General features: G+C 51.3%; 11 protein-coding genes across 11 annotated transcripts; 8 read left to right on the top strand and 3 right to left on the bottom strand.

Moving 5' to 3' along the window:
• Positions 1-284: 284 nt before the first annotated feature.
• Positions 285-2,092, top strand: SCP_0103120 (tRNA (guanine(37)-N1)-methyltransferase; the record flags this gene model as incomplete). Its single annotated transcript, XM_027752549.1, has 9 exons — positions 285-439; positions 490-575; positions 635-730; positions 786-866; positions 918-982; positions 1,036-1,146; positions 1,197-1,433; positions 1,503-1,907; positions 1,961-2,092. 9 exons carry the CDS (start codon positions 285-287, stop codon positions 2,090-2,092), a joined length of 1,368 nt encoding a protein of 455 aa, XP_027608350.1.
• A 386-nt stretch (positions 2,093-2,478) lies between these two features.
• On the top strand, positions 2,479-5,629 carry SCP_0103110 (hypothetical protein; the record flags this gene model as incomplete). Its single annotated transcript, XM_027752548.1, has 20 exons — positions 2,479-2,666; positions 2,724-2,927; positions 2,989-3,078; positions 3,133-3,185; positions 3,241-3,362; positions 3,415-3,535; positions 3,595-3,613; positions 3,672-3,970; positions 4,023-4,070; positions 4,121-4,146; positions 4,194-4,198; positions 4,254-4,380; positions 4,437-4,571; positions 4,625-4,650; positions 4,703-4,954; positions 5,044-5,078; positions 5,128-5,211; positions 5,268-5,374; positions 5,434-5,442; positions 5,492-5,629. 20 exons carry the CDS (start codon positions 2,479-2,481, stop codon positions 5,627-5,629), a joined length of 2,088 nt encoding a protein of 695 aa, XP_027608349.1.
• Positions 5,630-6,223: 594 nt separating this feature from the next.
• Positions 6,224-8,772, top strand: SCP_0103100 (hypothetical protein; the record flags this gene model as incomplete). Its single annotated transcript, XM_027752547.1, has 10 exons — positions 6,224-6,508; positions 6,567-6,607; positions 6,660-6,759; positions 6,818-7,177; positions 7,233-7,406; positions 7,466-7,705; positions 7,763-7,984; positions 8,035-8,268; positions 8,325-8,483; positions 8,542-8,772. The coding sequence occupies 10 exons, from the start codon at positions 6,224-6,226 to the stop codon at positions 8,770-8,772; spliced, it is 2,046 nt and encodes a 681-aa protein (XP_027608348.1).
• A 442-nt stretch (positions 8,773-9,214) lies between these two features.
• SCP_0103090 (Thioredoxin domain-containing protein) lies at positions 9,215-9,744 on the top strand (the record flags this gene model as incomplete). The annotated part of the gene is made up of 4 exons (XM_027752546.1): positions 9,215-9,328; positions 9,389-9,480; positions 9,536-9,614; positions 9,685-9,744. 4 exons carry the CDS (start codon positions 9,215-9,217, stop codon positions 9,742-9,744), a joined length of 345 nt encoding a protein of 114 aa, XP_027608347.1.
• A 466-nt stretch (positions 9,745-10,210) lies between these two features.
• SCP_0103080 (Putative amidase) lies at positions 10,211-12,186 on the top strand (the record flags this gene model as incomplete). The annotated part of the gene is made up of 5 exons (XM_027752545.1): positions 10,211-10,822; positions 10,878-10,932; positions 10,997-11,091; positions 11,146-11,553; positions 11,605-12,186. 5 exons carry the CDS (start codon positions 10,211-10,213, stop codon positions 12,184-12,186), a joined length of 1,752 nt encoding a protein of 583 aa, XP_027608346.1.
• Positions 12,187-14,131: 1,945 nt separating this feature from the next.
• On the top strand, positions 14,132-15,332 carry SCP_0103070 (hypothetical protein; the record flags this gene model as incomplete). The annotated part of the gene is made up of 3 exons (XM_027752544.1): positions 14,132-14,821; positions 14,882-15,099; positions 15,158-15,332. The coding sequence occupies 3 exons, from the start codon at positions 14,132-14,134 to the stop codon at positions 15,330-15,332; spliced, it is 1,083 nt and encodes a 360-aa protein (XP_027608345.1).
• Positions 15,333-15,783: 451 nt separating this feature from the next.
• On the bottom strand, positions 15,784-16,389 carry SCP_0103060 (hypothetical protein; the record flags this gene model as incomplete). The annotated part of the gene is made up of 1 exon (XM_027752543.1): positions 15,784-16,389. The coding sequence occupies one exon, from the start codon at positions 16,387-16,389 to the stop codon at positions 15,784-15,786; it is 606 nt and encodes a 201-aa protein (XP_027608344.1).
• Positions 16,390-16,669: 280 nt separating this feature from the next.
• On the bottom strand, positions 16,670-18,176 carry SCP_0103050 (predicted protein; the record flags this gene model as incomplete). Its single annotated transcript, XM_027752542.1, has 7 exons — positions 16,670-16,846; positions 16,902-17,125; positions 17,176-17,399; positions 17,453-17,573; positions 17,635-17,802; positions 17,873-17,987; positions 18,048-18,176. The coding sequence occupies 7 exons, from the start codon at positions 18,174-18,176 to the stop codon at positions 16,670-16,672; spliced, it is 1,158 nt and encodes a 385-aa protein (XP_027608343.1).
• A 310-nt stretch (positions 18,177-18,486) lies between these two features.
• Positions 18,487-20,416, bottom strand: SCP_0103040 (hypothetical protein; the record flags this gene model as incomplete). The annotated part of the gene is made up of 6 exons (XM_027752541.1): positions 18,487-18,714; positions 18,773-18,930; positions 18,985-19,339; positions 19,397-19,804; positions 19,859-19,981; positions 20,036-20,416. 6 exons carry the CDS (start codon positions 20,414-20,416, stop codon positions 18,487-18,489), a joined length of 1,653 nt encoding a protein of 550 aa, XP_027608342.1.
• Positions 20,417-20,590: 174 nt separating this feature from the next.
• On the top strand, positions 20,591-21,894 carry SCP_0103030 (hypothetical protein; the record flags this gene model as incomplete). The annotated part of the gene is made up of 9 exons (XM_027752540.1): positions 20,591-20,665; positions 20,756-20,858; positions 20,929-20,974; positions 21,026-21,120; positions 21,177-21,244; positions 21,303-21,472; positions 21,533-21,634; positions 21,689-21,761; positions 21,826-21,894. 9 exons carry the CDS (start codon positions 20,591-20,593, stop codon positions 21,892-21,894), a joined length of 801 nt encoding a protein of 266 aa, XP_027608341.1.
• Positions 21,895-22,463: 569 nt separating this feature from the next.
• On the top strand, positions 22,464-23,782 carry SCP_0103020 (predicted protein; the record flags this gene model as incomplete). The annotated part of the gene is made up of 3 exons (XM_027752539.1): positions 22,464-22,519; positions 22,596-22,902; positions 22,970-23,782. The coding sequence occupies 3 exons, from the start codon at positions 22,464-22,466 to the stop codon at positions 23,780-23,782; spliced, it is 1,176 nt and encodes a 391-aa protein (XP_027608340.1).
• Between the last annotated feature and the right edge of the window lie 197 nt (positions 23,783-23,979).

Here is a 23,979-nt window from a genome sequence, read left to right as displayed (position 1 = left end):
CTTCAGAGATAGTTCGCGGGTTTGTGCTCGACGATTGATCGTCGTGGGCCCCGCCGAGATGTTGGAATAGGACAGAGACCTACACCGTCTGTTCCCAAGCTGGTTGCAACAAGGTAGAGAAGAAGAGAGAAGGGCGTGGACAAGTGAGCTTCGAAGTCCAGTCACGCCTCGCCTTCTGCGCCTCTCCAACCCAAAAAACCATCTTTATAATAATCCTCATGCACGCGATCCCCCGTCTGCGCCCACCTGCACATCCCACTGCATCGTTCTCTCGAAGACTCGCCATGTCTATCCATAGTCTCATAGACACGTCTCCGCCCATTCATCGTGGGATGGTCGCCCTCGACAGGGATGCCTTCCACAAACCCGTCCCGGTCCTCGCAGCCAAGATTACGCCCAAGATCACCGGAGTGTTCATCCGGGCACCCACACTCAAGACGTACGTGGATTTCGTGTCTGTGCGCGGTGCGTTTATATGAATCGGAATAGGTTGCTTATGGATCTTCCGAGAGTGTTACCCGTTCACAAGGCGCCGGACAACGATCGCCTGGTACTCTTCAAGTTTTCGGATGAAGGTGCGTGGCTTTCGTGTCACTGTGCAGCAGCCAGATGTATTCACCGGGTTGGAAGCCAGCTGATCTGACTCCCGAGGCTGCCGAGTTTCTCCAGCAGCATTCTGCTCAGCTCGTCAAGCATACTTTGCATTTCCACTATGATGACTGGAACGCTGGTACGTTGCATTATTTCCCTTCTCTGGTTCATGACACTGTATACGCAGCTTCTAGATGAAATCTTGAATGCTGTTCTGCCCGAAGACTTGTCTGAAGGCGCGCCGCCCTCTAGTTTCGCCGTTTCAGGGCATATCGGTATGCTAACATTCGATCTTAGTGTTACCATCTTACGCTAGGTTTATGCAGCTCATATGAATCTCCGTCCTGAGTATTATCCGTACAAGTACTTAATTGGCCAAGTGATCTTAGACGTGCGTAGCACCACTATCATTCCCGCTTCTGCAGCCGTTCAGCCAGCCAACAGAAGAACCCGGGAATAAAGACCGTCGTCAACAAAATAGACAACATCAGCAATCAGTTCCGCATCTTCAATATGGAACTTCTGGCCGGCGAGCCCGATTACAAAGTCGTGCACGTATGTGACACGCCTCCACATGCCAATATCCTCCCTGACTGCGCCTTAAGCACGAGGCCAACTGCCGGTTTACCTTCGATTTCACGCAGGTGTACTGGAACTCGCGGCTGAACCACGAGCACGAACGCATAGTACAACTGTTCAGTCCCCAGGATGTCATCGCAGACGTTTTTGCCGGCGTCGGCCCCTTTTCCATCCCGGCGGCAAAGAAGGGATGCGGTGTCCTCGCGAACGATCTCAATCCGAAAAGCTATAAATATTTACGGCAGAACATAGATGATAACAAGGTGGGTTTCGCACTCGCATATCTGTAAAGGGCTCCCGTTGACATTCACCGACGTCCGTCCACTTGATAGGTGACGCAGCTGGTGCGGCCATCCTGCGAGGATGGCAGAGGATTTATCGGAGATGTGTTCAACAACATCTATGACCTCCCGCTGCCACCAGTGCTTCCATCAGAGCCGAGCAGAAGTCAGCTCAGGCGGCTCTCGAAGCAACAGAGAGGCTCGCCGCACGCAAATCCCGCCCCTGTAGATGCGGTACCGCTAGTCCCGCCCCGCAGACGTATCACGCATTTCGTCATGAATCTGCCAGACTCGGCGATCGAATTCTTGGATGCGTTTAGAGGGGTGCTACGACCTGTCTTCGGGTCGCGGGATTTAAGCGGGCTTTACTATAGCACGTCGAAGCTGCCGATGATCCACTGTTATTGCTTCGCGCGAGAACGAGAGCCAGAGAGTGCGGAGTCCGATATCCGGCGGGTAAGGGTTGCATGTCTCTGGTGACGGCGCCGAAGCTCACGTTATTTCCGCAGAGAGTGGAGGAGAAACTGGGACATGCACTGGGGCAGGAGATGTCGTTGCACTTTGTGCGCGCTGTGGCCCCGCACAAGCAAATGTACTGTATTAGCTTCCGTCTACCGTACAAAGTGGCATACGCTGCCTGAGACTCAGAACCTTTTCACCCTTCTTCTCGTTGTGTGATGAGCAGGGCCCAATATAGCAGGTGCTGCTGAGTCATCGCGTTTATGCCGCAGCAGCGCTCCGACGCGCGCGTCGCAGTAAAAAACGTTTTCAGATGAACACCTTATAAGTTAGACACTGCCTGCAAACCGCCACCTCATCACTGGCGGAGTCTCCCTTCCCCGCCTCCTGGTCTGGTTTGCCCCTAGATTTCTTCCTCACGACGCTCGTTATTCTAGAGGCTCCGCTTGTGCAACACCTAGATTCTTAGAACGGCTGTACCGCTGCTATACCCTGCTAGACGTGATTTTTTAGACAGTTCAGACGCTCAGACGCTCCACTTTATCTTCCAACACCCACTGACCTCACCATGTTCCCGTTTTTGCTGCCAAGAGTCTTCCCTACCGTGTACTGCGAGCCCGACGGCGAGGTCGGGACCTCGCGGACAGTGTCGGCATTCAAGTCGGTCAAGAGCGTGATGTCTGTGCCAGAGACCGAGCTGAAGCGGTGGAGGAGGACGTTTGACGCGAATGTGACGACGGTTGTGGACGGTCAGAAGTACGTGCCACAGATTCTCAAGTTCGATGTTTACCTAAGCAGCGATGCTCGTTCCAGGTTCTTGAACAGCGAGCAGTTTGTGAACGCGATCGCGCCTAAGGGAGACCTTACTAGAATTGGCCGCGCGCAGTTCGCAACCTTGTTCCGCGTTGCAGACGCGAGCAAACGCGGGCTCGTGTCCTGGGACGACTTCGTGGTGTTCGAGACTATCTTGAAGAGGTCGGATGCCGATTACTACATAGCGTTCCAATACTTCGATGTGTACGTCCATGCTGTTGTCGAAGAGGTGGATCATCTCTCAACTCAGACGTAAACCTTGCAGAGATAATTCGGGTACCATTACTTATGACGAATTCAAAAATGTATTCAAGGCTAATGTCGGATCTGACGCTATTCCGTTTGACTTCGAATGGTGAGAAAGATAGTCTTGTCGCTTGTGTGTTCTGACATGCGCTCGATGACGCAGTGACTGGGTGAAGTTATATCTCGGAAAGAAGAACGGAACACGCGTTCTAGGATGTAAATGTCATTCGCTATCTGCTGCAGACCGCTTGCCTGACGCAACTATGCACAGATAACGAGTTCACGCAGTTGATGAAGGGACTTCAAGGCGAACGGTTGCGCCAGGCATTCAAGTATCTAGATAGAGATCAGGATGGTTTCATTCTTCCTGAACAGTTTAAACAGATAATTCTAGTGCGATTTTCTCGTGATACACGGTAGTGGTTTCTGATGTCCTCTTTCACAGGAGATTGCAGGTCATAAATTGTCAGATGCTGTTATAGAGAGACTACCGACTCTGACAACCTTGTCACCGGGGGGACGGATATCGTACTCGGAGGTCATCGCATTCCACAACGTGATTAGAGGTGGGCAAATTTCAGTTATCTATTTACATTTTACACACCATACAGACATCTCATAATAGAGATGGACATGGTGGAGCGGTGAGTTCTGCCTGGTGAGCTGTTCTGCATGTGCTGAACAGTCGCGTTCGTCGTGAAGCATGATCCGGGAAGCAACCTCAAAGTCAAAAGACGGTCGGATCGACCAGTCAGATTTCCTCAATCACTGCGTGTCGAGCTCGCGCTACTCGCTCTTCACACCCATGGAGGCGTCTATCATCTTCCACTTCGCGGGCCGTGGTAATGCGACACAACGCCTCGCGCTCATCGACTTCGGACAGCTCCTGGACCCGCGATGGAAGGCGCCATTGGAGCGACCTGAGGCGAAGACGATGGCGACTACGGCGACATCGGTGCTTAACGAGGTTGCGCACTCGGTGTACAATTTTTCGCTAGGAGGTACGAGGGGTTACTGCGATTGATTTGCTCCGGTACTGAGTTGTCCTCGTAGGTATTGCTGGGGCATTTGGGGCGACTATTGTATACCCGATAGATCTTGGTGAGTTTGTAACGGTCGTGTTTCTATTCGGTAGCTAACCGCTTTCTTAGTCAAGGTGAGGCTACTTGCGCGGACGGTAATATTATCACTGATGCAATATCTTGTCGTTACGCTTCATGATAGACCCGGTACGCATGTCGATTGCAGTGCCTTGCATGTACTACAGCTATAACTTGATGACAGGATGCAAAACCAGCGAAGCTCCGTGGTCGGCCAATTGCTGTACAAAAACAGCTTCGATTGCATACAAAAAGTATTTCGTAACGAAGGGTCCATTGGGTTTTATCGAGGACTTGGTCCCCAGCTAATTGTGAAATGTCTCACATCTGCCATGGTATATCGAGGTGCTGACTCGTCTCAATGAAGGGAGTTGCACCGGAAAAAGCTATCAAACTTACTGTCAATGACTTCATCCGCGCACGAACCATGGATCCAGAGACGGGTAGAATCAAGCTCTTTTGGGAACTTGTTGCTGGTGGTTCAGCGGGCGGTTGTCAAGTGGTAAGGCGGCCCGCTGTCCGAGTTAGATTTACGTGCCTGACGTTCCGTCATAGGTCTTCACTAATCCCTTGGAAATTGTGTATGTCAAATTTTCGCAAGACAGATCTTTGACCTGACCGAAGGTCATACAGAAAAATCCGCCTTCAAGTGCAGGGAGAAGCGGCAAAACTAGAGCATGCGATACCGAAAGGTGCAACACACATCATCCGCCAGCTTGGTCTGCTCGGTCTGTACAAGGGTGCAAGTGCATGTCTGCTCCGCGACATCCCGTTCTCGGCCATCTACTTTCCTGTGTATTCACACCTCAAGAAAGATGCGTTCCATGAGGGATACAATGGGAAGCAACTGTCATTCCTTGAGACCTTGACGGCAGCCGCTGTTGCGTGAGTGTGGTTGATTGGACAGAATCCATCTAGCAATGATTGACGTCGCTTGGACCAATGGGTTGCTGATGTTTTATATCTCTGTCCAGGGGCATGCCCGCCGCATATCTGACAACGCCTGCAGGTACGGAGCCTTTAAGTCCCGAGTGGAAAACTGGCTTACAGTAGTGCAGATGTCGTGAAGACGCGTTTGCAAGTGGAGGCCCGAAGTGGGCAGACTCATTACAAGGGTTTGACAGATGCGTTCGTGAAGATCTGTGAGTTATGCGTGGACGTTGCACAGAAGTTGGGCTGAAACCACTGGACGTGTTAGACCGCGAAGAGGGCTTCAAGGCTTTCTTCAAAGGTGGTCCTGCGCGTATCGTTCGAAGCAGTCCTCAATTCGGCTTCACATTGGTCGCGTACGAGTACTTGCACAAGGTCAGTTTCTCTGTTCACCATAGAGACCGGAAACCTGACCATGAGAAAATCTCGCCTAGTTCTTCCCGGTAAGCGTGATTACCACTTGGCCATCCGCTCTGCTGATTGGTTCGGCAGTATCCATTCAACGGCCATGGCAGAGAGGTGGAAACGGCTCTCACCGTACAACCGGAAGACATGTCGAAGATACGTGCGCGCAATGCGCTCAAAATTCTCCTGGACGTCCACGGGGACTTCGGTCGCCGTACATCATGATGTGCGTTCGCTACTTTTCGTTAGTACGTTGGATGGACTACATTAGCACTAGTAATCGTATATTTTCCCCGGTCGTCGACGTTGGTATCGTAAGTGAGAAGAACACTGCCATCGGGAGGTTTGTCGAGGGAGTGCCACGAGGAGCCAATGGCAAAGCAAAGCCAATGAGAATCGTCTCTAGGGACACGATCAACGGTATCCGAGCGGTACGTAGGTCCGGACTAATTTGGTATCTTGGATCGTGGAAGTGTAGTATATTCCCAACCCCTCATATACAGCACGACCATGGAATTCTCGGCCTTTCACCCCGTCTCTTCACCTTCGTTCTTGGTCTACGGACCCCCTTCCCTCTTTCCTTCCCCTTTTTTTCAGCGGTGAGTGGTTTTGTTTGAGAAATCACAGTATGTCTGGTACTCACTGCTATTCGCCAGAGTGCTTCGCGTTTATCGCCAAGCTTCCCGTACTTTCGCTCCTGCTAGACAGTCTTCGTGCAGCGTAGACCGCTTTCGTTCATCCATCCGGCTACGCCGTTACTCCTCAAGCAGGCCCTTCTTCGTTCGATAATCCCTTCATTATTTTGACAGTTTTGACAACATGCGCTCAATAATCTACGCTCTCTCGCTTGCGAGCGCCGCAGCCGCTCAGATGGTTGTAAACGGTGTGTCCATGGTCCCCGCCAGCGCGGTATGGGCTTCGGCGTATGCATCACCCTCGAACACGGGTTCGAGTGCTGTCTCCGCACCCCCTTCTCAAATCACTACACCTCCATCTGCATCGACAATGCCCTATTCCTCGTTTACGGCTGGTGGTTATAAAAGTTTGGCGTGTGGATATGGATATTCGAAGGCCAGCGATGGTTCATGTCAGTCGGAGTCTTGGGTATGCATGTCAGTCGGCTAGGGCGGAGGATTGTCGGATTGATTGGCTCTGCTCGCAGTGGCAAACACAAGGATGCTACGAGACCATCATTATCAACAAGTAAGTCGTGTTTTTAATGAAGGAGTATGCCGACATTCATAGATGTGCACAGTGAAGGGGGGTACGGAAGTTATGGCTACGGGAGCTCCTGCGGTGATGGTTACACTGTGACAGCAACTGCTACTGCGACTGTTACCCAGACTAAGACGGAGGTACATGCATCCTGTGTTCTTGTATGCATCTATATCTGACAGTTTGGGGAATTGCCAGACCGCGACTATTCCCACCACTGTTACTGTGTACCAGACCGTCACTCAGGTGAAGACCGACGTCGAATCTGTGACCACGACAGATTTCGTGACATCCACTAAACTGGTCCCCACAACGCGCGTCTATATCTCGACGGACGTCGTCAACCAGACGAAGACGGTGGAACAAACTTTGACTGCTATAGAGACAAGCACTCAGGTCAACGTGTACACAAAGACTGATTTCCAGACTCAGACGGCCACAGCTACGAAGACGGAGCAGGAGACATTGACTGATGTTATTACTGCTACTGAGATCAGCACGCTTGTTGTGCCCACGACACGCACTCAACTTAGTGTGAGCACTCAGGTTATTGACAACGTAGGGTCGCCCATTCTCGTACTCGGATCTTTCTTATCTATTTGTTTACTTTCAGACCAAGACTGTGGAATTGACCCAGACTGCTACTCTCACCGATAACATTACGGTCGTCCAAACGGCTACACGTACGGAGGTGTTGACTGACATGGTGACCATCACTAAAGTCAGCACGCTCATTGAGCCGACGACATTCACTTCCGTGTTCGTCAGCACCAAGGTGATCGACGAAGTATGTTCAGGTCTCTTCTCATCAGATGTTGTTGTTGTTTATCGGAACCTGTCCTGCAGACGAGTACCGTGGAGAACACCATTGTCTCGACAGTGGTGGAGAACAGGACATCTGTCCAGACTCAGACAGTGGTATCTACAGCAACTGCAACGGCCACAGAGACAGCGACCAAGACAGACACAGCGACTGCTACTCAGACGGACGTGATAACTGACAGGGTCACCGTTACGCAGGTCAGTACAATCGTCAAACCTACGACTTTCACATCTGTTTGGGTCAGCACCGAGATCGTGGACGAGGTATGCTACCATCTAGTGAGTCTGCTTGATCGCGTCGTTGAATCTGCTGCTCTGTAGACGAGTACTGTCGAGAACACTATTGTCTCGACGGTGGTGGAGAACAGGACATCCGTGCAGACGCAGACTGTGGTGTCTACTGCCACTGCTACCGCCACGAAAACAGCGACTGCGACTCAGACCGACGTCTTGACGGAGATGGTGACAGTTACCCGAGTTAGCACGCTCGTGGAGCCTACGACGTTCATTTCGGTCTTCGTGAGTACGCAAGTCGTGGACGAGGTGAGAGTGTGATGCATTCAATGTGAAGATGATTCTTAATTTTTGTCCAGACCAGTACCGTTGAGAACACCGTTACAGCAACGGTAGTGCAAAATAAGACTTCCGTGTTAACTCAGACGGCCGTGTCCACCGCTTTCGCGACCGCTACCAAGGTTGAGACACTGACTGCTACCGCCACTAAAACCGACTTCATCACCGACATGGTCACTGTCACGCACTTGAGTACTGTGGTGCAGCCTACGACGTTCATGTCGGTCTTCGTTAGCACTGAAACGGTGGATGATGTAAGTTTCTCCAAACTCGATGTTGGCATTCGTGCTACTGACTTTTGATGCTGCAGACCAGCACTCTTCTTAAAACGTTGGTTTCGACTGTAGTGAAAAATATGACTTCCGTGCAAACACGGACGTTCGTGTCCACCGCGACTGTAACCGATGTCGTAACTCAGACTGCGACCCAAACGGCTAACGATGGAGCATTAGCGACCTGCCTTAGCAAGGTAGGTGTTATTGGCTAGCGAGTGGTATTCTCACTCAAAGCGCTCCTGTGCATTGCAGTGTAAGAGCTTCTGGTCACTGACCTCCGGCAATAGCAACAGTTACAACACCTACTTGTCGGCCCCGACTGCGAGCCAGCAACCGTCCAGAGCTGCGACATCGTGGCATAGCGTGCCCACTTCATCGTGGTACAGTCTGCCGACAGCCTCTTCTCCTCATACCTGGGGTAGCGGTTCGAAGGCAAGTGCCATCGCCTCCTCGTCTAGCAAGTCATCTGGCGGCAGCTGGTAGGCCCCGAGGTCATCCGCGTACATTCATTGTGATTTCGGGGAACGTCGAGCGTGTTTTTGCGAGTCGTGTTTGCACTTCCGTTATTAGGTTGTAACCTCCTCTGGACATGTTGGACTCGTAGGTATACGACTACAGACTCGGACTGTGTATTGTTGTTGATGTCTCTGCTGTCTTACATACACTTCGCCTTCTTATTCACACCGCTCTCGGAAATTTTTATGATAGGTGGATCGTAATGTAGAATTTAACAGGCCCTTCACCCAGACGCAATCCGTTTCATCCAACGAACGCATGATAGATACGTATACGACAGATTGCGTCTCTCTGAGCAATAATCACGTTGGACCATGACCGCGGTCAATCAGATGATTGGTGGTCAAGCACTGGAACCTAACTTGTAGCGTCGACGCATGGTCTTCATGAATCACATCATAGAACCATAATGCCTCTGCATGAAACGGAAGATCTAGCAACCCTATCCTTGTTGCGAGAAGTACAACAGGACTTTGTGATCTTTTACTCTTCCCGCGATGAAGGTGGAGAATTATGGTGCCCGGTAAGGTTTTATGCCCAGGCAGGATGAAGATGACTGCGAACTGATGACACCATCTTCTAGGACTGCAGGGCTGTGGATGAACTTATTCAGAGTGCATTCGGGCCAGACACGGGGCATTCAGGTCTAGTCGTTTTCGTTGGACAAAGATCGGAGTGAGTCAATCGTCTTTTTGACTCAACACGAGACATCGTGACATCTTAAAATTAGGTGGAAGTCACCTTCTAACCCCTTCAGAGGAAACCCGTGGAATGTACAATCTGTGCCTACGATTATCAGAATTCGAGATGTGAGTCGCGTCGCACACGAGTGTCTGCTAGACGCCTAGCGCTGATCAAAATACACTGCTGGACCACTAGGGTGCAAGACTCGTGGACACGGATATCAGGCACAGCCTTGCCGCATTTCTCCAAGAGTAAATGATTACACTTGTCCTGTCTGTGTAGAATCACCGGCGTCCAGCCTTGTCCGAGTGAAATCGATGGCTTGGACCTCCGCGCGAATATAAGCGCGGTAATTGAATGCTGCGCGTCTAAAGGATGTCCACTGCCCGACTGACCGTCTGCACAGCAAAAATCAAAACTGACCGGAAATCATAGTGCCCTATCCTCAGCCCATCGCATCATGCCAGACACCATCGATTTCTACAGCTTCTGACGTGGTTCTTTGGTATGTGGCAGGCAAATAGAGCAGAATACCCGACTCAGGCTATGCATGCTGCGTGCTGTGTAGAGCGCCGGCTAGGATTGGCTAACAAGATAGCCCTCCCGCGCCTCGAAGAGTGGCCAATTCTATCTCCGTCGACCCTCTACTTAAGCTGAGCACTGCCATACCTGCACCGTGCCTGCAACCCCCTCTGGTCCTCCGAGTCGACCTCTGTGGACTATGTCACCTGATGGTGACTACTGCCAACAAAACGACGCGTCCGGATACAAGGAGACTATGATCGAGAGGCAGCCTGATTGGCAAGAGATATCAGCTCGAAAGAGCAGGGATCGTCAAGTTCTCCTGGACCAGTACCGAGAGTGGCATCTACCGCAGAGAATACCCATATCCCGAAAGGATGTCTCCACGATCCCGACATCTCAGCTCAGCCCCCGAGAATTCGAAATTGTGCATCAGGATGCCACTTCTCTGGTACAGCACCTTCGTAACCGCCGTTATACTGCTGTTGAGGTCACCAGGGCTTTTTGTCACGTCGCAACGGTTGCGCAGGAGCTTACCAATTGCCTGACCGAAGTCATGTTCACAGAGGCCTTAGAGAGGGCAGCAGAGCTAGATGAGCACCTAAAGGCAACAGGCCAGGTTGTTGGGCCTTTGCATGGCCTTCCCGTGTCCATCAAGGATCATGTCCTTGTCAAAGGTCACGATACCTCGACTGGGTACATAGCATGGGCATACAACACCGTCGCCACAAAGGATGCGGTAGTTGTCGATGTATTACGCAAAGCTGGGGCTGTGCTATATGTAAAGACCGCCAACCCGCAGACGTTACTGGTTTGTGTTGATCTGCATGATTTCATACACGCACCGTTGATCATCGTGAATGCAGTCGCTGGAGACAAACAACAACATATACGGCAGGACCCTCAATCCCTTCAACCGCAGTCAGTCTTGTCATGATCTAACACACCTAGGTCTAGATGAACTGATCGGCATTGATGCGTCCAGCTCTCACTCCAGGTGGGAGCAGTGGAGGAGAAAGCGCACTCATTGCTCTACATGGCAGTCCGATGGGTTTGGGTACCGATATAGGCGGATCGATTGTAAGTGGTGTGGACGTTGTCACGACCGCATCGCTTGTCATAACACATCCGCAGCGAATCCCGGCTGCCTACATGGGACTTTACGGCCTGAAAGGTTCAGTTGGTCGAATGCCTCACGCAGGTTTAATGGGCTCTCATGATGGCATGGATGCAATCATCGGCGCACTGGGTCCCATCGCTACGTCGGCGCGAGACTTATCACTCTTTTGCCGTGTAATGCTCGAGTATTCGCCATGGCTTGTTGAACCACCACTTTTTGAAATGCCGTGGAAGCAGAATGTCGTGGACGGCGAAGGGATCCCGAAGAAACTGTCTATTGCAATTCTATGGGATGATGGCGTCGTTGCCCCACACCCTCCAATCCTGGACGCTCTGAAACACACCAAAGACGCCTTGGTTGCTGCGGGACATGAGGTTCTTCCCTGGATACCCGTTGATCACCAGGAAGTTTGGGACCTGATAGTGAGTTCCTACAATGTGTGTGGTCAACGACGGCTGACAGTGTCATTCAAGGTAAAACTATACTTCCTCGATGGAGGGGAAGAATACAGGGAGACCATGAAAGGGGAGCCTTGGGTACCGCAGACGGAATGGATCATGTCGCAGGTGCCCAATGAGGGCAAACCCTTCACAGTCGAAGAGATCTTCAAGTTGAACCTCGCACGAGAAGCGTTCCGTTCCAACATCGCCTCTCACTGGAACGCGACGCAACTGCGGACTACCACAGGAAGACAAGTTGATGCCATCCTAAGTCCGGTGGCATCCACCCTTGCCCCACCGCACGACACAACCTGCTGGTGGGGATACAGTTCATATTGGAATCTGTTGGATTTTCCCGCTGTCGTGTTCCCCACGGGACGCTTCTCTTCGCAGAATTACACTCCTTCAGATGTTTCAGAGGAATTCATTCCTCATGCGGGAGCACGGAACAAGGTGGAGGAGATCGTCAGGAAACAGTGGTCCCCGGAGACGTACGACAATGCCTGCATCGGCCTGCAGCTTATTGGGAGAAGATTGAACGAGGAGAAGCTGTTAGGAATGCTACGCGTAGTCGAAGACGCAGTGCGCACTTTTGGCGCGGAGAACGTCTGTTAACGTCAATAAATTCTTCTAACCGGCCCAACCGCCCACCGTGTACGGCGCTCGCCTGGCAGCGCTGTGCAGGTCACTGCATCAAGACTCGAAAAAGCGCCCCATGTTCCGATGGTGCCGCAAGATACTTATCCGATTGACCCAGTGTTCTCAGTGAGTCATGATGATCAATTGTTAAGAATGATGGTCCGCAAAGAAACACGATTAGGACCCAACTCGGATTCAACAGAGAGGCAAGGCCATCGCAACGTAGAGCGAGTTAAACTCACTTGCAACTTGCGAAACTTGTGAGGATTGATACCGGCACACCAAAGTGAAGTCAATTTGCCACGCAGTGGCCAATGGCAAAAACAAAGCTGATGGAGGCGTGGCACTGCTGAGGTTGATACCCAATCCTTCTCGTCCAGAGATGAAGAATCTTGATACCGGACCGTGCCTGAAGCCTGAGTGTCAATCTGTTGCAGTGCGGTTGACGATGCAACAAACGTTCCACTGTGTATTATGGCATGAGCCCCGATTCTCCGCACACAACGTATGTGCACTTACTGACTCAACAATATTCAATCCGCAGGCACACTACTAACACCGCCATCACTAAGTGGGACACATTCGAGCCTTGCTAAGCCGTCCTGAGCTGTCGTCTGTGTCGACAGGTCCTCAATATTCAATCTTGGAACTGAGAATGTGCGGCCGTTGTGACCCAAGCTACGGTAGGCCTGACTCATACTTGGATGCTGTGGTTTGAGGATGAGTCACCTCGGGTATTCCTCTTTTCTGAACGGGGGAAATTCTTGCGTGTTTCCGGGGCAGTTTGCAGGCAAACAGCAGCTCCATCGACGCGGCACCGTCTGAGTGCCCGGCCTACGAAAGATTGAGGATTCGGTTGCCGAGCCTCCTGCGACCGGAAATGACTTCTGATTCCGATTGAAGAACAAGGACTTGTCCTCCGTACGCTGTAAGTACTTAGTACGCGATACGTCCACTGCCGCTATGTCTGTCCACAAAATATGACTCACGACTAAGGCCACTGATTTATGTGGTTTGCGAAGTTGTAGTTACAGTGTTCGACGTCTTCCACTAGTTGCGACACGAGGCAGCGTGGCGATGTACGGAGGCGCCGTGCGCGCGTGCAGTTCGGCCGCGTCGAGGCGGCTCAATTCAATACAGCGTATTTTGCGCTCAATCAATATTGTGCCTGGCGTTACGAGTGGCACAAGTGGAACATGAGCATCGAGGACCACCGTGACTCCACCGTAATTCTGCGCCGCGGTTTGCTAGTGGTTTGCTGCCGTCGGCTCAATGATTGACCCTCAGCCGCCAGCGGAATACCGCCTTGGCCTTTCCTGGTGTCGGCGAGCATTTCTTGCTCTGATCCTGTGCGAACGTAAATCTGCTTGGAACCTACACTGATCAAGGCCTAGACATTAGGAGTCCATTTGTGAACATCCATTGGCAGGAGCTCGAGGTAAATGCCCCTCGGAGGTAACGGAACGACTAGCAAACCATGAAAGAAGGTAATGGCGTCTGCGCGGAGATGCCATCTGAACCAGGGCAGCGCTCATCTTGTGTCTGACGAAACCATGTCGGAGTTGGGTGGTTTAGTACCTGTGCCCCCGGTACCGGCATTATAGCAGAGGGTTGGTGAGGCGCAGCCGACGTCCATACGGCAAATTTCCACTGACTCTTCCGAGCCCGGACAGCGATTCAAACATGGCGCAGACCGCGCATGAGTCCCAAATTTGTCACGTCTGACAGTAGCAGTCACCATTATATCTCCTGGGCGTATAAAAGGTGCCGTTGCATGGGTGTCGGTATCGCCCAGTCCCTCCTGCAAACCCAGGTCTTTTGTCGTGTTATAGATTATATCGTGCTGTCATATAATACAGTACGTGGAGGCCTCTTCAACTGCTCACGAGCATCACTAACCACGCAACCTTCAGGTTCTGTCATGCCTGGTCTCAACGCAGCTCCTCGGCAAACTATTGTTTTGCAACATGATACAGCGAACGATTTTCTGGCGTTGGCGTATCCTACCTTGCGCCGCCATGAAGCATCTGCGAATATAGTTCTTGCGCACGCTCTCAAGCGTGTCAGCGCAGAGGCTGCCTTGAGTGGCTACCAGTTCATCTCCGACTCAGACGTCGAAGCATGGCTGTCTGCCACCGATCTCTCGTCGATGAAATCTCATCGAAATTGCGACTCCTTCTGGCTCACAGTGTGGAGCGGCACATCATCTCGCCCGACGCTTGATCTTGTCTTGTCTTGTATCAACTGGACGCTCGGAGACTATCCCATTTTCCTCTGGACGCCACATCGTCGTACTCTGTCCTCCCCCGAATGGCTTATTCCGAGAATCATACAGCTTGTGGAGCAGTTGCATTTTTGCGTGCCGCCTGAGCGCGTTTTTTCCGTGTTTGGCATGACACCCCTCGTGAAGACATTCGCTCGTTGTTGGTCAGACCTCACCGGGTTTCTTATTGAGCCCGAGCCTTTCTATGCCGCATACTTCTCGCATTGTACTCCTGAGACCTTCAAGTACTCTGATGCAATGTTACCACAAGGTCATGTGCTGCGCAGGGCGACCGTTAGAGACGTGGAGCCGGTTGCTCAGCTCTGTAAAGAATTTGCGGATGATTCGGTCAGTGCGAACCGAGCCTTGTCATGACATCACGAACTAAAACAGCATCTCTGATCTTAGGTTTACTTCCCTTTGACAATCGAGGCCGCTCGTATCGAAGCACGGGAACTTATCACCAAGGGTCAGATCTGGGTGTACGATGCAAGCGGAGATCTAACCACCATCTGCGCGGTCACACGAAACTCGAATCGCGTGTCCGCCATCACGAAAGTGTATACTACTCCAAGGTGGAGACGACGGCGATGTGCCGAATTCCTGGTGCGAGATGTCACAGCCAGGTATGTGGGCAAATGCTCCCGCGTCATCATGCCGAACTCTCATCGGGGTTATTTGCAGACTTCTGTTTGATACCATGAAGGACTCTGTCATTCTCTACGTCGGGCATGAAAACAGCGCACAACGCGTATATGATCGCGTCGGCTTCGCTGGTCTTTGCGGAAAGAATAAATCTGATTCAATCGAGGATTCGCTGGAGCTTGGTTTCGTTGGGGCCCACAGAGGACACTGGTAAACCTCACAGAATAATTCACGCATAATCTCTCCATGATACCCAAGCCTACTGTATTGCTAGCACATCTCAGCTCATCATCTTTATTATCCCCATGGCTCTCCGCCCCCGTTATTACCTACTGTATTTACTGCGCAGACTTGTTACTACTCATCAGCTGGCAGAACTGGCAGTCTAATCGATATTATTTACTGCCCCTCTCTATCTCAGATCTGTTCTTGAAGCTTGTAATCATCACCACCACTACAGTGTATCAAGATTCGCATGTATACATGCACTGCTGGTCCCTTGATTTGCCCTTGATTGAACTCACAACAGTTGGAACAGTTGGTGCAGATGGACAGGTTTAGGCTGTGCTGGCCATGTGTATGAATTACGTTTGATGAGCTTGAAACCTTGACTAACAATCTCATGATGCAAATGAAACATACGAACAAGTGTATCCGTAAGGACGTCATTCTCGAGTAAAGTCCCCGCCCTTTCCACCTTCCTTCCTCGATACAAAGACATCTCCGATGACCATTTCCTTTCCGGCGACTGCCTTCAGCATGTCCCACACAGTTAAGAGCCCGACCGACACCGCAGTCAATGCTTCCATCTCAACTCCAGTCTTGCCTTCGCACGACACTTCAGCGCAGCATAGGATACTGTATTTTACCTCGGATCCAAGGGTAGATCGTGAGACGGCGGAACTTGCAACAGCGTTCAAGCTATCTGCGATGTCCATGGGAACGGGACTGGGGCAATGACGAACTTCTGGATGCAGGGTGACAGAAATATGAGATAACTGTAAAGGGTGACACAAGGGAATGAGGTCCGCGGTTCGCTTGCAGCCCATGATGGCGGCCAGCTGCGCGACGGACAAAACGTCACCCTTGGATCGAGCCTTTGCCTTCACAATCTCTGACGGAGATTCGGTGAGAGAAGGTGTACCGCAAACCTTGTCAGCCGAGGGGAGATATGTCGAAGTGACGAGTTCGTAAGCTATCTCGGGGATGTAGATCCGCCCTATAGCCACTGCAGTGCGCTTCGTCGCTTCCTTAGCCGATACATCCACCATAGACGCGCGCCCTGATTTGTCGACGTGTGTAAGCCGAGGAAAGGACTGCGCGGAATCCACAGTTGAGCTAGTAGAACTTAAACAACGCCGATCCGTCGCGGAAGTAAGGAATACCGGAGATGCGGAGTGCAAAGACAATTCACCCCCCCGACGCTTCAGTCGAAGAGAATTCATTGTGAATACCCTATCGGCGAGACGGGTTCCTGAGCGAGTGGTAGACAAATCAGGACGTGAATCAGACGGGGCATACTTGTAACGAACATGCACTGAGGAAAAGCACTCAACCTCCAATTAGGATCATGGGTCGATTTTTCACGACGTCAATTGCTTCCATGCCTGCATGTTTCTCCCGTTTTCCCCGGACAGTCTGGCCAATGGTCTGCAACAGTTCTTCATCGGTTTCACTACTACGCAGTCCATCACGGAGAGATATCTCTTTCGCGTCAAATAAGCAGACCTAGCAGAGTATTGCTCAGAACAGACTTGCACGAGCCCAATAGAGGAAGCTGTACCTTGATCTGCCCATCCGCCGTAAGCCTGAGGCGATTGCAGGAGCCACAAAAATGATCAGACATGCTACTGATGAACCCGAAGCTCCCCTTATACCCTGGGATAGCATAGGATCGCGCAGTATCGTTCAGCTCGTCAGGGGACTTCGTCAGAGCTTGATGCGTGCTTCGAATACGAGCTAACAATTCAGCTGATGGAACCATCTTGGCTTTATCCCATTTATTTCCTGAGTAATTCAGCTAAATCACGAAGTAACAATATTTCCGGAGAGCGTACCTGTGAACGGCATAAATTCAATGAAGCGGACAGACATATCTCTGTCTCTTGTCATCTCCACGAAGTCAAGAATCTCGCCGTCGTTGAGCCCCTTAATTATTACAACATTCAATTTGACCGACTTGAGGTTGGATGACATTGCTGCTTGCAGGGAGCGAAGTACCGCTTCATGACCCATACGGCGAGTCATGATTTCAAATTTAAACGGATCCAGCGTATCCAGACTACCGCGCATGATGAGTTAGAACAAAGAGATAGACCAGCTAATGGGACGTACCTAATATTCAGATGTGTAAGTCCCCGCTTGACGAGCAAGGGTAATTGTCGCTCCAACGCGATGCCATTGGTGGTCATACCAATCGAGTCGAGACCATATACGCGCAGACCATTCAAACGAGCTGGGTTAGGAAGTATCATAAGTCGAAAATGCTTCAGGCGAACCAGGAGCTAGATTCATACCTACTAGATCGACTAAGCCCTTTCTCACTGTAGGTTCCCCTCCAGTGAGTCGGATCTTGCTGACACCGCTCTTCACAAATAGCGTGGCTAGTCGTATTACCTCGTCATCAGTCAAAATGTGCTCGCGCGGGGAAAGCTCCACGCCTTCACTAGGCATGCAGTAAAAACCTGGAGGTCATTTCGATGGTGCGATCAATCGAGTTCACGATCAACCTCTAACAAATCGGAACCTGCTCACATCGCAAATTGCATCGTTCTGTCAAAGAAATCCGGAGGTAGTTATGTCGCCTGTTGAATGAGTCCACTAGTAATGGAGACTCTGGTCTCTCGGAGTCTATCCGTGCGATCTTGTCCTTGAGAGTAATTGAGGTCAAATGAGTACTCTAACTCGCTCATATCATGAGCAGATATACCTTGACGCGACTGCTCAAGTCGTGCACCACAGGGACGACCTGAGCATGTTCCGACGCAGGGAAAGTCTTGATCCCACAAACAGGAAGACTCTGATACCGACGAGGGTTGATGTGTGGTCGTCGGAACATTGTGACAACATTAACAAGGGGTTAGCAGGTACCTCGAGGATTTATCTGAGTTACATGATCTCTCCTTGGGCATCAGTTCTCACCCAAGCTGAGCACACCGACTGAATGTCGGACTGAACATGTCAGAGGAAGTCGCTGCGAACTTCGAAGATCACGCATGTGCACGTGTCGTGTATGCCTTAGCTACGAAAATCGACTAAGGGACGAGTATCACACGGGCTGTCCTGATAAGTATACAGAAGAGCTCCGATGCATCTAAATCTCCCCGTCAAATACCGTTTACTTCAACATCGAGCATCTATGTTCATAATCACAGCCCTCTCAACCATATCTCGAAAACTGCCCATCCCTCGGGCTGGTCTTCTTCTAGCCGTACTCTGAAATATCGGCCGGTGGCGCGCAAGTGCAACGCATCGGACGCCACGAGCATCTGCACGCTGCACTCGCGCAGGTACGTTGGCGTATCTTCTGACGTCAAATTGTCCGAAGGAAGTCTAAGATCTGTGTCGTTACAGATTGGCCGCTGAGACGCATGATGCTGTCGGGATGTGTCGAAGTCAATCTATGCCTTCAGCTGAGAGAGCAACGGAGCGTACCCAAACGAGCTGGTCCATGGAAGACTCAAATGTACAGGCATCGAGAATCGCCTCGGTAGCTGAATCGACCAACCATGCCATTTCCACTATTGTCCACTCGTAGGCCTCGCTAACATCGGCTAACAAATCGATAGAAATAATGTCGCCCTTCTTCGCACCTGGAGGGATATCTCAGTGACGTCAACGGGAATAATGGCGAAGTAAAGGCGCACTGCCTGGGCTCCGAAACGATGTGTCGGTGAGAGTATCCACAGCATTTGAAGGTGCATAATCGATGTAATGCTGTTTGGCAGCCTCACCCAACAGTTCTAGATTGTGTTTCTCCAGATACAGCATATTTTGAATGCTGTCACCGGTGTGCCCTATGGTATCTGGCAATAGGTGGATGTTCGTCTCTAGGACGCATGAGGAACCTCTGCATGCTGCACGTTGCCACGTTGGTGGCGGAAGATAGGCCTGGAAGGAGGTATACGGCAGCTTCGCACGGGCAGGTTTCGCATCTACAGCAGAAGTGCAGGAAGGAGCGTTGCAGTGGGTGATAGATTCCAAGTACTGGGTTGCCTTCTGCTGTCAGGCAGGAACAGCTATTAAGAGGTTGTTATGCAAAGAAAGAGGTCGACTAACAATGTATCTGTTATTCCTCTCGTCTCCTTCAGGACCGATGGTGAAAGGCTGGCCGCCCCCAAGTTCGAACTCGCGATCGAACCATATTTCCGGAACGCGATTGCTCAGAATAGTGAAGAAATTATCCGCCATCTTCATCTCATCGTCCGACGCACGAATGCGTCGCAGAAGAGAAATAAAATCTATGGCATCGGAGCGATGGATAATTGCACCATATCCCAGCCAGGTAAATGAGGCATGAATATCCGAGAGGTACGAGGATTCTGGCTTGGAGACACGGATCTCGCGCAGAGTTGAGGTGAGATGTTCGCGAGGCGGAGTGAGATAAATGCCATAAGACCCACTCGAACTTCTCATTCGCTTATGGAGAGCGTGCACAATCTCCGACCGCACAAGGTAGTCATCATCCTGGACATACAATCGATCAAGCTGACGAAGAGCATAAGTGAGATGTCGTCATACCTGTACAAAACAGTATGGTGTACGTGCTTGAGCACAGCCCATAAAGCGGCCCTGAAAATACATGTTCGCAGGTGCGTTGTATATTCTTAACCTGTCCTTGGGACAACCAGTGTTCTTGAAATCCTGTTATAGTACAGTCAGCAGCAAGAAGACAGATGCGAAAATTGTCGTACAAACTTCATACGTCAGTTGCCGCGGGTTGTTGTTCCAGATAGATACTTCTACGATAACGTCGCCCAACCAGTCTCCGCACAAGAGAGACGTGATAAGCAAAACATTCGGGAATCGTGACCAGTTGAGAATAACAGCAGTGGTGTCAGGCACGCTAAATGAGACATTCTGAATCCGTTCGTAATGCTTGAAGTCATAACCATCCAGACGATATGTCACTGGGAATGATCTTGGGACGAAACCGATATCAGCGAGGATGGGCAGATACAACGACGGGGGGAGTGTGTTGTCATCTGACTTGGGCACCAGATATTTCACGAAAAGACCAAAAATTACGGGCACTGCCAGAGTCTGCACGAACCGGAAAATCTCCCGCAGAGTGAACATTGCAACGTTACGGGTCTAGTTCAATCGTCACGTCGGTAGGTGGCAGCCACATTTTGAAGCGCTCGAGTCACGTGGTTAAGTGTCCACGTGGCCGTTCCCCGCTTACGTCAATGGGGCAAGCGCAAACCACAACCTCTTGAGTCGACTTTTCAACCATCTAGTCCTGCATCGGCCATGCTGCCCCGACTCAGTGCTCGAGCCTTGAGACCGCGTCTGGCGCCTGAAGCTAGGAGAGCAATATCCGTGCAGGTGACGTTTCCTGTCGACGAGCTGCCTGAGTTGCTCCCCGGAAGGACCTGACGCGTTGTTCGACTATTTCATGCTCGATGTGAACTCTAGTCGATACTTCATGGGTCTCCCGAAGCGCAGCAGGAGGGCGAGGTGCAAGTCTTGCAGCATTCCAAGCTGATTGCACGAGGCAAGTATATACACGGCTTTGAGGGTGAGTCTTGGCCGCGACCTCGCGTCACGATTTCCGTTCTGGCTATATGTGAATCATCGTCATACCACAGTACATCGAGTGAAGCCGGATGCTGTTGCGGAGTATAAGAAGGCAGCGTAGGTCCTTCATTTATGTTAATGTCGGGATTCTCGAGTTACGTCAGATAGCGAGAACTACTATGCTCCCATAAAGGACGACCCGGAGTTGCACGTGAAGTTGACGGGAAGCTGGGAGGCGGTCATTGGAGAGCAAGATACCTTTTGTGGGTCCCCACTCCTTCCCCTCTCTCCTTGTCATTGAGCGAGCTAGGAATTCCAGTTCACATCCTGGAGTACGAGAACTACAATGGTTATGACAGTACCACTCAGAAGATCCGGAAGTCGGACGTAAGGCAATGGCACACTGGTTTGTCTCCTTAGCTAACACTGAGCCATTCGCGGTTAGCACGCCAAGGCGTACCAGGAGATGATACCCCACCTGGTTTCTCGCTCGTCTCAACTGTGTCAGGAGTTTGCATTCTTGCCAACCGCTCCTCCACACTCTGAGGGTGGTATCTTCGAGTTGCGCTCGTACCAGTTGAACCCGGGAACATTACTGCAATGGGAGTACACATGGTCAGTCAGTCGTTCGGTGGTGCACTCACCTCACCATAAGCATTATCCGTCTATCTGCAGGCGTAAAGGTATTGAAGCTCGTCGGAAGTTCGTCGAACCTGTGGGTGCATGGTTCTCGCAAGTTGGGCGTCTCCATCAGGTCCACCACTTGTGGCAATACCCGTACGTTGATTTTGACTGATAGTTAGTGGTCCTCACCCTTTGTCTATCTGGCAGCAATCTCGAGACTAGGAAGGAGACGCGCGAGAAGGCTTGGAAACTGGACGGGTGGTCCGAGACTGTCTCGAAGGTATGACAACCTCCCGATCGTCGTGTGCGACGCTGACGGTTCCCGATGCAATCCGAACCGAAAGACGGCCGAATACTCCAGGCTCATGGATTCGATCATTCTCAAGTCCCTTCCGTACAGTCCGCTGAAGTAGGATTGCGACGCCACCACCCACAAGTGGTTAGTGTGGAAGTTTTGATTTGCAGCTGGATCTGGGAGCGACGTCGCGTATATGAACTCGTTTGATGACAGACACACCGGAGGATGTATAGCTACTTCAACCAGTGCTGCTTTTATATCGCTCGAGTCACTTGGTTCTATTGAGAAATGATGAGGGCGCATAAATAATTACCTCATGCTATTGTAGGTGCTCGCTCGGGAAGAAGTTCAGCCGCGATAATTGTCTGATGTGGTTGCTTGTTCTTCGGAGTAGTCCCTTGTTTGGTTGTCGGCGGAACGGTTGTGTTCGCCTTGTGTATCTGGTCGCGAGGGGGTAAATCGATAAGAAAAAATTGCGTAGGATATTAGGAGAAGGTTACCGGAAAAGACAAGCCACGTTGTATCAATGTTTAGAATCGGAGTGTCGGATCTAGAAAAGCACGAATAAGAGGAGGACGATAGACGCGTTCCATGATGGACCCACAAGTGCAATCTCCACCCCAACTCTTGCCTTTTCCCTACATCCAGCCACTATCCTAGATTGACCGATCCTGTCGCGCCAGAATGTCGAACCTCAACAACCTCCTCAATCCGGAGACGAGCAACGAATACAATCTCAGGTATGCTCCGACACGTTTGGGGCCCCCCCCTCGTCCCCTGTGGGCCTCACCTGCGTGTCTAATTGCACTCGCACAGAGTCCAGAAGTCCCGTTCTCCCAGCAGCACTTCCTCTCCCATAGAAAATACCGACGAGCAAACTGCCACAGAGCCAGTGTACTATACCCCAACAGAGATTACTATTACGCCTCATGAACCACATCTAAACTGTCCCAACGCTCTTACTTGTCTCCAAGAGACCGATGGCCGACCACAGCACACACTTCCTGTCATTTTACGCTGTGCTATCCTGGGCAGCCCAAAAAAGCGTCTGACCATCCGGGAGATCTACGCCGCGATGGAGAAGAAATACCCGTACTACAAGACCGCAGGACCCGCCTGGAAGGTATTTCTACACCGCAATGTCCTATTTAATTCTATCACATTCTAAAAAGTGATTTTCATGGATATAGCAATCTGTCCGACACCATTTGTCGCTGAATCGACTATTTGAGCGCCAACCCCGTCCTGCCACCGATCCAGGATTTGGCTCTTACTGGACTGTCAACCTTGATGCTCCACCTGGTACGAAGCGGCCGCGCAAGAGAGGTCGCGCTAACAAAGAGGTTCCTCCCGGAGGTGCTCCGGTAGCGTCTACGTCGCAAAAGCGCGTAAAGCACCAGAAGTCCAAGGAAATGCAGGAGAAGCTCCCCGAGCCGACTTATTCACCTATCGCGACTTTGCGTCCCGTCGATAGTCGCTCGTTTAGTCAGACGTCAACCGCACGCGCCAAAGCGCAGTATGACGACGACGACGACATGGATTATGCGTCCGGCGATGGCACTCACCCATCCGATGACTACGAGAGCGACGACGACATTCCGTTCCAGTTCGATCCTCGGGTATCATCCACAAGTCCTCTGGGCACGTATCCCAGCCGATCTGTTCTCCACGGTGCGTTCTCAAGCTATGGGAGCCAGGAACACCCAGAGGTTGTCGTTGAGCGGCTCAATTTGGAATTGGCCGGCTTGCGGAGACAATCGCGCGATGCTGTGTCTGCGAATCTCCGCCTGTCGGATCAGCTCGCTGAAGCGCAGGCCGAGTCGAGGAGGACCAGGACAGCGCTGAGAGCAGCGGAAGCCAGGTTGGAAGAGGAGATCAGGAGAAGAAGGCAGGCAGAGCACGCTGCACATGAGGAAGCACACTTGAGACGAGAGGCTGAGGACGCACTGATGATGCTACACTCGCAGAGGAGACCTCCCGGTTATTCAGGACCACGCACATGATCAACGTACTGCCTTGTACGTTGCGGCCCTTCGCACTCTCTTCCGCCGGGGATGCTTGCTGATCATTCTCGCCTTTCCAGCTGGAACTTCATTGCCAATTTACCTCTAGGGGGTCGTAGGTTATCTTACTTTTAAATGCTTTTTGTCACTGGGGTATAACTAGGCCAAATATTCGGTGTACATGTGTACCGGCAGCA

The sequence above is a fragment of the Sparassis crispa genome, assembly GCF_003851025.1.
Source record: "Sparassis crispa DNA, contig_000000F, whole genome shotgun sequence".
Taxonomy (NCBI): domain Eukaryota; kingdom Fungi; phylum Basidiomycota; class Agaricomycetes; order Polyporales; family Sparassidaceae; genus Sparassis; species Sparassis crispa.
This window is presented reverse-complemented; position numbering and strand designations above follow the sequence as displayed.